The 11,491-nt window shown below is 42.5% G+C and overlaps 1 protein-coding gene across 2 annotated transcripts; it reads right to left on the minus strand.

Moving 5' to 3' along the window:
* Positions 1-2,922: 2,922 nt before the first annotated feature.
* Positions 2,923-11,206, minus strand: Glrx (glutaredoxin (thioltransferase)). 2 transcript variants are annotated; one of them, XM_013021999.1, is made up of 3 exons: positions 10,846-11,206; positions 5,842-5,961; positions 2,923-3,905 (listed from the first exon to the last, which is right to left on the minus strand). In XM_013021999.1, the coding sequence occupies exons 1-2, from the start codon at positions 11,050-11,052 to the stop codon at positions 5,848-5,850; spliced, it is 321 nt and encodes a 106-aa protein (XP_012877453.1). In that variant the 5' UTR covers positions 11,053-11,206; the 3' UTR covers positions 2,923-3,905; positions 5,842-5,847. The 2 variants fall into 2 exon arrangements, with proteins under 2 accessions (XP_012877453.1, XP_012877452.1); XM_013021998.1 differs by having other exon boundaries at positions 2,923-3,902; positions 10,846-11,202.
* Between the last annotated feature and the right edge of the window lie 285 nt (positions 11,207-11,491).

Here is an 11,491-nt window from a genome sequence, read left to right on the forward strand (position 1 = left end):
TGGGATGTTGGCAGGGTGTTCTACTTTACATGGAGCAATGTGGAGCCCTTTCTGAGAGGGAGACATCTGAAGAGTCTCCTAAGTATGATGAAGCCCATTAATTAACAAGCCCAGGCACACACATCTTCCAACCAGGTGTTCAGTGCCTGTTTGTTTTGAGGTGGAGTCTTGCTATGCTTCCCAGGGTGGCCATGAACTACAGGACATAGGCAATCTTCTTCTTACCTCAGCCTCCCAAGTAGTTAGGACTACAGGTCTAGTACATGCACCTGACTTAGTGCCCCATCTTAAATATTTATGGAGAATCATATCTCTAGACTATATTAAAAAAGGCTTGCACATGTAAGACAGAAACAGAAAATATGAGTCCAGTAGGAAAAGACTAAAGGGAAGATTCAACATGCTAATTTTCTTTCCATATTCTTTATTGTCCCTCCTCCCACCATTTTATTTATTTGTTTATTTTGGTATAGACCTGAGTTTTAGAAGCATTTTGATCAAGAGACAGATGCAATTGCCTCACCTTTCAGCAGCTAGGTGGGGCCACAGACTAAGCTCTGTGTCTACCCAGACCTCATGGAGCAAATGCCACTTACCTACCTCTAGACAACTTTGAGAGAAATATTCCTGTGCTGTGCTTCTGTGTTCTTGGTTTAGCAGCTTTACCTAATATATATGGGTCACAGGAAACAGGAGATCCAACATAGACTATAGACAAAGCAAATACCCCCGGTTGTCAGTAAAGAGAAATGGAGCCCAGGATCTTAATCCCAGCACAGAGAGCAACTCATCCACATGAGGAATGTTCTGGTATTCCATCTTTGTCTTTTAAACTTCAGGGCATGATGTCCACTTGGGCTGACATGGATTCTTTATCTGTCCTTAGCTTGCTTGGAGCTGATGGTATTTCTCCATCTGGGACAGCTAGCCAGTTGAGAGTTGTGGGTATGCTTTGACCTACTTCTGAAAGCCAGAGGAGCTTGAAGACAGAAAATACAGAGCAGTCCCTTCCCGTTGACCATATTTCTGGGAGATGCTCATCACCCAGCTCATAAATCACCTCCAAGAATGTGTTTCTGTGGACCCACTCAAAACCTCTGAGATTTCCCTAGAAATGGCACTGCTAGCAGAGGTGCTAGGGCTTTCCCAGGGAAGTTGACGTCAGTCTATCTCTCAGCCAATCAGCTTATTTTCTGGGATGAGAGTGTTCATTATGATGTAATAGTAATGGCTTTTCCTTACACAGCTATGCTAGTCAAAAGTAAAATATGTTGTTGTGCATGATGGGCCTGCCTATTGTTCCTAGCATTTAGGAGGCAGAGGCAAGGGGATTGTTGAGTTCCAGGACAGCCTAGACTACACAGAAAGACCCTGTCTCAAAAACAATCCCAAAACAACCAAAGAGTAAAACATGTTGTTTATGGGTGTTTCAGGGAGTCTTATTGAAAAAAGACATAGGTACTTTGTTTCTTAACCAAGGAGGTAGATACATGGATGCTAAATAGACCTGTACACTTTACTTCTGTATGTTTGTTTTACAATATTTTATAAGATGTATAAGCCATGAAACTGATATGTTTGACCAAAACTAGAGTTGATCAGGATTGCACTAGAACAATTAATATTATTTAGCTCTTAAAACTACATATATACATTACCTGATTTTTTTTCAATGCTCTGGGGCTTGAATTCCCTGAGTTTCTTTGTGCTAAAGGCTAGCACTCTACCACTTGAGCCACAGCATTTCTTGGAGATAAGTCTCCCAGGCTTTCCTGCCTGGGATGACTTTGAACTGAGATCCTCAGATCTTAGCCTCGTGAGTAGCTAGGATTATAGTTGTGAGCCACTGGCACCCTGGCATATTGCCTGATTTAAAAACAAACAAAACAAAACAAAAACTCCATGCTAGAAATTGAGATACAAAGACAGCTAAGTCAAATTTCTTGTCTGTGGGTATTTCTTAATCTGTCAAGAGACCAATACAAATGAGCAACTCTAGTATAGACTGTAAATAGCTATGGAACAACTATATTATAGCCTGTTAACAGCTGTGGAGTGCTGGAGGTGCTTCTGAATTACAGAAAGGAAACAATATTTTTACTCAAAAAAGACAGGGACAGAAAACCATCTGCTCCAGGAGGAGGACTATGAAAATAGACCAAAGGAGAAAGGGATACCTCAGGATGAGGAAACACAAGGAGCAAGGACCCAGAAATATGGGAGAAAAGGATGAGGAAACACAAGGAGCAAGGACCCAGAAATATGGGAGAAAGTTCAGGTATGGTCCTGAGTGGATCTAGAGTTGTGCCTAACTTCCAGAGGATGATATTCATTGTGTTGTTCAATATGTAATCTGTACATTTATCCATAGCAATCCTGGCTAGTCAAAAGTACAAGAGTATTAGGTGGGCAATGGAAAAAAGGAATTTACCGTGAAAACAATTATCAAATACCAAACTTTCTTCAGCATGCTAGTGTTGACGTGATAGTCATTGCAATAATAAATTAAACAATCATCTCCATCATGTATATTTAGAGTGGTAGCAGCAGCACTTCTGTGGGAGGACAGGGGCAGAAAGAAGTCAGTCATGGACTTGAACTCAGGGTCTGGGCTCTGTCCTTGTTCTCATTTTGCTCTACCACTTTGAGCCACAGTGTCATTCAGTTTTCTGGTGATTAATTAGAGGTAAGAGTCTCACAGACTTTCCTTCCTGGGTTGGCTTTGAACCATGATACTCAGATCTCAGCCTGCTGAATAGCTAGGATTACAAGCATGAGCCACTCACTCATCATAATAATGATAATAATAAGAATTGTGATATTATAATAATGATAATAAATAGCAGAGACAAAGAGGAATAAGGCTTTAAATTTCACACTAATACTATTCCTTATAGTATTGAGAACACAGAATAGACAAAACCCACAATAGGTACTTTTTTATTAGAAAGATATTAACTGTACTCACTAGAGAGTACAGAAGGAAATTAACTTTCAATTCTAGGACAAATTCACAGTAAGAGATTAGATTTCAAAGGGAATTTGGGGAATTCTGACAGTATTTCTCAAATTTGCTTCCTTTTCCAGATATACTTCTGGGGAAAGTCCTACAAGGGTATTTTGATAACCTTACATTTCATATTTTAATTTTTCTGGTATTCTAAATAAATTCATACCATTTTTCAGAATTATTTATACAGCCATCCTCTATCCACAATATTGCTATGCATTTGCTCTATCATGTTTGTCCACATATCTCCAGTGGTGGAAGACCAATCATGCTTTACTTCTACATACAGTTTCTCAAACTGGTTCCTCAAATGCTATCTCAAATGATAGCTAGAGATGGTAAGATTGAGAACATTCGCTCAGAGAAGTAATTCTCAAGGTGAGATTAGGAAGATGCATGTGTATACTTCGAGAAAAATAAATCATAATATCCATCAATTTCATAATATAAACTGCATGGAGTCAATTTTAGCAAAATAATTTTAGCTGATGGCCAGTAGGAGAAAAACAACCATAAATTCATTCTTGGTGTGGGGTGAGGTAGGGGGATAGATTTCTGGATAAACATGATTGGGGGTAGAGGCATGCTGGCACATAGAGAAGGTTAAGAAGAAACATGTGGCAGAGAGAAAGAGCACTTTTCAGATCAGAGGACAAATTCTAAACCAGAACTTGACATGGTCTTTTGAACCCAAGGGGCCAATATGGCAGAAAACCAACTAATCTGTCAACCTTCTTGGTTTGTGGGTAGGAGCAAGTTGGTCCAATTTTTAATACTGAGAAAAAAAAGGAAAACAAAGTTGGTTTTGCTTCAATTCCCATCCACCAGGAAATGCTGTCATCCTCTGTGATGTAGTCCAGCTCTCCAGGGGGATTTCAGCAAGAAGTCTGCTCTGCTAGGAAAGAAACAAAGAATGGGTCTTTTTAATAGGGTAAGCTTTCTCCATTTCTGCTCTCATCCCCAGAACATTTACTCATGCCATTTAAACATCCTTTGTTATAGATAGCCTTGGATTGGGATTGTCAATGACATACAGACAACAGAGAATGCTGAGGAAAGATAATGCAATCAAACTTCCAGACTCTGAAGGTACCCACGCCCACACCAAAATAATAAAGTACAGTTGGGAAAATGATACTTCTGTTTTTTTCCCAGTCTTCCCCTTAGTACTTCCATTTGAATTTAGCAAACCGCAGGCTTACTGGGCTGGCCCAAGACCAAAAAGCCACACACACCACTGTTTGTCACTGGTTATTTTTAGGATAGAGCTTCACTTCTCTCACAGGTGCCAGCCTGAGACCTACCTACTTTACACTACCAGTCATTGCTGGAATCGCGTGCACTTACCACCATGTCTACCTTCTCTTAGCAGAGATGGTGTCTCTTGAACTTTATTTCCCAGCCTCCCAATCTCAGCCCCTCAAATAGCTTGGGATGACAGAAGCACCCAACCACAGGTTAGGAGGGGGTCTCAGGCACTTTTCTGCCTGGGATAGCCTTGAATAGAAATCTTCCTGTTCACAACCTCCCAAGTAGCTAGGATTATAGGCAAAAGCCACCAGAAGCCTGACATCTTTCTCTTTCTTTCCCCCCTTCCCTTCCTTTCTTCCCTTTCCTCTTTCTCCTTGTCTCCTCTCTTCTACTCTCCTCTCTTCCCCTCCTCTCTCTTCTCCTCGTTCCATTTCTTCCCCTCCTTCTCTTCTTTTCCTTCCTTCTCCTCCCTCCCTCCCTCCCTTCCTTCCTTCCTTCCTTCCTTCCTTCCTTCCTTCCTTCCTTCCTTCCTTCCTCTCTCCCTCCTTCTCTCTCCCTCTCTCTCTGTCTCTCTCTCTCTTTCTCTTTTCTCTTTCTGACTTTCTTTCACCAGTCCTGGGGCTTAAACTCAGGACCTGGGCAGTGTCTGAACATTTTTGCTCAAAGTTAGCTTTACCACTTGAGTCACTTCTGGCTTCTTGGGTAGTATTGGAGGTAAGAGTCTCATAGACTTTCTTGCTCCATCTGGATTCAAACCATGATCCTCAGATCTCATTCTCCTGAGCTTAGATTACAGGTATGAACCACTGATGCCCAGCTATACTTAAATTTTTATTCCTTTATCAGCCCTCCAAAGCATCCTGATTTCTTTCTAAACAGCTCATCACCCCATGGTTTTCCACCAAGTCAAAGATTTTGGGTTACTGATTTTAGAAAACTTTGAGCATTGCATAAGCCAATCAGATTGAGTTGATTTGCATGTGAACCTGGGTGAAACAAAAGTTACCTTGATCTCAAATTAAACTTAGAATAAATCCAAGTTGCTTACTATGGCCTCTGTGTACTGTGGTCCTGCCTACATTTCTTATTTCTCTTTTTCAGTGCTTTTTCTTAGTCTGCCTTTCTTCGCCCCATCCCTTTGAGCATTCATTACTTGCCACATCTTTTTCTGGCTTTCTCCCCCTTGTCAAGCACGATCTTCTGGGCAAGTCTCTCCTTTACCAAACTAGCTCCTTTACTCTACTCCTCCTTCACCATGCTAGTTCAATATATTCTCAGGAATTATTTACATACTTGCTTATGATCTGTCTGCCTCTCCAGAATATATGTTTCACATTATCCTTCTGTGTTAACTATGTATAATGTCTAGCACCATAAATATTTGTTAAATGAATGTTGATAAAAAGGACTTCTTCCATTGACACCATTCATCCTTTGGCAAATATAAAATTCATGAACAAGTGATGCCACAGTTCCTTGGATTATTCTTTTGACCCCCAAGATGCCTTCCCACAGTATAATCAAACCTGGCAGCAGACCCCAGTGTTTTATTTCCCAGTGTTCCTGGCCCAGCATGTCACCTGTAATTACTGCAGAGCTCCCATATCCTTCAGCCTGGAGAAAAGTTCCCCATTCTGTTGCATAGTTTCTAGATCGCTGCATCCACCGATACAATCTTTACCAAAAAAGACCCGAGGAACCTGCAAAAGCAATGGAGTCCAGAAGAGATAAGGAATTTAATGATCAGATTAGAATGAGTGATATTTTAATCCTTCTTTCAAATTCTTCCCAGGATTCTAAATTGCTTGATAACCTTTTCTTCAATGTTTGAAGCCAGAATATTTTATGAATTGAGTATGCTTGGCATATGACTGTCCAACTTGCAAAAGAATTTAAAATTTTTACTATATAGAAACATGTTTCAGGAGAGAATTTTGATTGGCTACAGTCAGAGTACCCTGATTGCATTCTGGTTTTTCTCTGCAACTGGAACCACACCTGAGACCTTAAAACAGAGCCACCGCACCCAAGGAGGCATTCATTTCTAACCACAACCAGGGAAACATTTGCATTTGGTCTTATTCTGATCTTTAGGTCTGTGATTTATTAAATATAGTCACTTCTCATTGTTATTGAAATAGAGGTGAATTTGGTTCTCTGTAGTGTGCAGTGGTATATGAGTCTCCTTGTTTAATCCCTGACCCAAGTGTTCTAGCTCTCAGACAAGGATATTTTACCTGCTTTGGCTTCACATCTGCAAGGGTGGGTGAACCAAGGCAAGCCAGACTGCCACAGGCATTATGCTTGCCGAAAGGATGCCTCTCCAGTCTTGTGCAACCTACCCAAGCATACATTCCAGAATCCCCAGAGGGGAGGAGTGTGCTGTTCCATTGTGGCCCAGGCAGTTCCCTAGGGTGTTCACAGGAAGGTGGACTGGCAATGAGAAGTGCAGGTAGATCACCTGAGCCATAGGTAGGCAGCAAGCCCTCTCCTAAAACATTAGAAACTACCTGAGGAACCAGAAAGGGGAACGGCAGAAAACAGGAGACTGGAATCTAAGGATTGTGGTTCAAAACCAACCTGGGTAGGAAAGTTCAATGAAACAGCAAAAAGCTAGAAGTGGAGCTGTGGCTCAAGTGGTAGAATGCTGGCTTTGAGCACAAAAGATCAGGGACAGCAGCCAGGCCTTCAGTTTAAGCTCCAGGACTGGCACCAAAAACCAACAAAAAATAACAGTCCCCTCCCTGCAACTCACAGTTTGGAGGCCTTTCAGCTATTTCCCAGAAATACTTGACTGTGGTCAGATGTAATAGAAAGCATTAGAGAAACCCAATAAAATACGTAATTAAAGGTTATTGTATATTAATTGTACAAAGGGGTTTCATCACAATATTTCTATACATGCTTGATTGCCTTTTCTTATTCCTTTTTTCAGTTTTAATGATTCCATTATTTTATTTCCAAATATACATCACAATCACCCCCCATTACCCTTTCCTTCTGCAATCAGTTGATTCTACTGCACAGTCCTGCTGTTGAGTATGGATGAATTAAATGAGCCTTCAATAATGAAGCCATGTCATTCATTTTTCAATGTCTCTATTTCCAAAAAGACCCAAACAATGTTTGCTAGTTTTAAGCCTCCACCAAGGTTTTGACCTCAGGGTTTGAGCTACTGTGTCTGGCTGGAAGCACGGAGAGTCAAAAGAGTCACTTCCTGGGTGTAGGTTCCCCACTGGAGTACACTCCAGAATTGTGAAAGGGCTTATCGAACACAGATGTCTGCAGTGCTCTCCCCTTTGGTTCTGAGTCAGAAGGTCTGGGTTGAGGCCTAAGCAGTTTGTACAGCTAACCAATTCCAGGTGTTGCTGCTACGCTGCTGTTGATTGCATTTTAGACTCCTGGGCTATTTATTCTTCCCACAGCCCTACAGCTCCTGCCAGCCTGAGGCAGACACAGAAATGCCATCAGGTGGTCCCCAGAGTGCAGATTTGTGCACACCATCTGACAAAGGAGCTGGTTCATCTTAGAGCAGAAAAGCCACTTCGCTGTCCCACTCACCCTCTAACCTGTGCCCCAGCAAAGCAGCCTTACATCCCTACCACACTCAGAAAGGGCCAAACTACTGCATGGGACAGAAGTCTGGGTTCTGTGGCAATGAAACAGGAAACACTGAAGTACTGGTGGTGATTCAGGCAGGAAGAGGAAAACCTCTCTGCCATCATAAACTCTATAAGCCCCTGTTTGCTACAGCCCAGGAAGGGAAAGAGCAGTCACTAAAAGAACCAGTTCTGCTATTCTGAGCCTGGATTCTCCTGGGGTGCATTTTCTCAGCCCCAGCAAGGCAACAACAGCCTCTGTGCTTTAGGTTAGTCATACACAGCTGCTCCAAGTTACATACCAACACTCTCCCTCAGCCACCTCCCTTGTCCCCTGAATTACTGCTACAGCCTCCGAATGGCTCCCAGTTCCAACCCCACCCTGCCCCTCATATAATCTCTTCCCACATCTTCTAAACTAAATCTAGCACATTCCTAGCACAGGACCTCTGTACTTGCTGTTTCCACTGCCAGGCATATTTTACCTCTAAATGTATGTGTTCTTTTTTCCTTTGCTTCCTATAGAGGCCTACTCAAATATTTCCTTATCAGTGAGGCCTTGAGGGATATATCTTACTGTGTACTCCCCATATCCTATTTCTTACTTAATTTCTTTTTCTTTTTCTGTTGGTCACAAGGCTTAAACTCAACCTCAGCCTTTTTGCTCAAGGCTAGTGCTCTACCGCTTTGAGCTGTCCCACCACTTCTGGTTTTCTGGAGATTAATTGGAGATAAGACTCTCACAGACTTTTTCATTTCTTACCTCAGCTGGCTTCAAACCGAGATCCTCAGATCTCTGCCTCCTGAGGAGCTAGTATTACAGGCATGAGCCACCAGTACTCTGGCTCCCTACTTAATTTTCCTCATGATATATGTTACTTGCCACCTCCCAGTATATTGTTTATTGCATTTATTGTTTTGATCATAAGACTATCAGCTTGAAACATAAATGTTATGTAGAAAAGTGCTTGCTACAGTATAGGTGAAAGAAAAATAAACTTTTCCAGACAAAACTGGAGGGAATGTGTTCTAATAGACTTGCTTCAAAAGACTTCTTCAGGGATAAAAGAAATGATATAGGATAGAACCTCAGTTCCCTTGGAGAAAGGAAGAACAAAACAGAATAAACGAAGGCACTGATCTAGAAGCTGTGGCTTCTTAAGTTAATGGCCTGATTGAAGGAGTAAGTTCATCTGAACTCCGAGTGTATACACAAATCTGTAGTGATCTACAGATCATTACAGCAACAACCCTCTTGTTCCTTATCGCCTTCAAACAATTCACCATGGATGATCAGGAAGCAAACAATGCTGAAGGATTTGTTCTTCCACTTAAAGGAATGCATTTGGGCAGTAGAACTTGAAAAAGAATTTTAATTTAATTTAAAATAAACTTCAAAGTTAATGATAAAAATATTGTTGCTCTACAAATAAATTTAAAACAATGTTAAATAAATGCACGAAGTGCTTTATCTACTAGAAAACAGATGCTGTCAGTCTAAGCCATTTTTAAATAAGTTTTTTATTGTGAAAATACTGTACAGAGGGGTTACAATTACATGAGCAAGATAATGAGCATATTATCAAGCATTGTTGCCTCCTCCTTTGTTTTTCCCCTACCATCCCTTCCCTCCCATCTCCACAACTAAACTTTGTGGTAAACTAGAAGTCCTCAGGATCTTCCAAAATATTCTGTCTTGGCTCCCATCTCTTACACCGTGAGGAAATTGTACTGGAGAACAAAGTAGACATGGGATTCTTTCAAAAGCTCCACAGGTGATTCTATTGGCCAGAAAACTCCCTGGTGGGAGGCAGAGCAGGGGCTCATAGTGGTGGTTGTAGTACCTTTTCCTTCTCAGGCCCCAGAATCTATATAGGAAATCCACAGAGCAATTTTCCTGTAGTGCCTTTGCTCCAGGACCTTAGCTCACAGCGTTTTTAAGTACTATGTGCTGACTTCTGATTGGACAGAAGAGGAGAGACAATTTCTAATTCTTTACACCCCAAACACAGAAATTCTGAAAGTCAAGCTAAAGCTGAAATATGTGGGTCTGCCAATGCTGCGTCCTGGTCTGTGCCTTCGGAAAGGGACTTTCATCAAAGCTGGTGCAACATCTCATCCTTCCAGGTTCAGAAACTGCCCAGCAGGGGCTTCCCACAGAAGCCCAGGGTGTTGAGAAAAGAGGAAGTATGGGGGATGGGAGAGTGAACCTCTCCCAGGCAGAAGTGAGCACTTTTCAGAGGGTTCCACAGTAAATTGTAGAAAGAATGACTTACTTGAAGGTCAGTCATTCTAGGCTTGTGGCTGGGGTCTTTGAGGATCCCAGAGGGGGTAACCTGTCTAAGATATATCCAGCAATTCATTGTGAAAGCTGGGCCAAAAAATTCTGGCAGGCCTTAAAAACATCCTATAATTAATGTAGAATAAAGGGCAAATAATGGGAGTGGTGGCTTTTTCAAGTGGGAGGAGTCGGATAAGGAAGAATGAGCAACAGATAAAGGTTATCGATAAAGAAAGCCTGCAAGCAAAGTCCATTTGGCCTCCAGAACTAGACGAAAGCGAGTGCATGATACCATACTGGATTTAAAGGAAATATGCAGCTCCTGCCAGACCTCTCCAATCCTCCTCGTGCCCTGCCAGCTAAAACTGTCAGTCAGTGGCAGTGCTTAAACAAAGCCTCCTGATACAGTGCTTGGGTGCTTGGCGACTCGCAGCTAAGCTGCTGGGCCTACTAACCTGACAGCACCCATCCACTTACTTGGCTTTCTCCTCCGTTCTGAGACAACTCTGGTGGCTGCAATACAGCTGCCCATTCAAGTGATAGGCCCCTCCCCCACACCGTACAAAAGCCCTCAGGATGTCTTGGAGGACAGAGCCCTGCTGGCGTCCCAGAAAAGACGCAGGCATAAAGTCACAGCCCTAGGAAGAAAAAAAAAACAAAAACCGGGAGCCCTTTTCTTGCCCGTTCAAACGAAGCACACTCACCGTCCTGGCGCCTGTAAGCTGTTGCAGATAATCTTGAATCTCGCTCATGTTGCTGGTGGCTGTGATATCCACAAATTCTAGGAGCCCTTGTTTGAAGGGCAATTGATGGAGGATCTCTTTGGTCTTTCTGCAGTAGGGGCAGCTGGGCTTCATAAACACAACCACCTTCCCAGGATGGATTTTGCTGTTCACAAACTCTTGAGCCATGCTGACAGACTGCAGCCTCCCGGGGAGAAATCCTGGGTTGCAGGTATTGCTGGGGGTGCTGAACGGCCCAGACAGCTGGCTCTCATTTAAAAAGCAACCTCCTTGGAGGAGGAGTTTGCCTGGTAGCGTGCTTGAGTTTTAAAGGGACAGTCCCAAAGTCCTTTCAGTCTGGTGTGATTCACTAGTTAGGCGAGCCTAAGCAGGCACACCTGCTGTTTAATCAGTGATAGTAAGGGCCAGATTGGCTTAGTTGTTGTCTCCTCCCCCCCCCCCATCGGAAGCACTTGCCCTTCCGCTTGAATCAGAATTAGGTCATCTCTGGGGAAGCATGAGGTAGACAAGACCAGCCTCAGGAAGGACCCCAGGAGACGGTGACCTTTTAAAGAAAGAAAAAAAGTTTCCCCTCTGAGGGATGAAGTTGGCTTCTAAAAATGTAGAC

This window comes from Dipodomys ordii, unplaced genomic scaffold (genome assembly GCF_000151885.1).
Source record: "Dipodomys ordii isolate 6190 unplaced genomic scaffold, Dord_2.0 Scaffold59, whole genome shotgun sequence".
Taxonomy (NCBI): domain Eukaryota; kingdom Metazoa; phylum Chordata; class Mammalia; order Rodentia; family Heteromyidae; genus Dipodomys; species Dipodomys ordii.

Excerpts from the sequence above, each read along its gene's own strand:
- Glrx (XM_013021999.1), bottom strand. The coding sequence starts at position 11,052 with ATGGCTCAAGAGTTTGTGAACAGCAAAATCCATCCTGGGAAGGTGGTT. Across the intron at positions 5,962-10,845 it reads AGCTTACAGGCGCCAGGACG|GTTCCTCGGGTCTTTTTTGG; the intron begins GTGAGTGTGCTT and ends TTGCTTTTGCAG.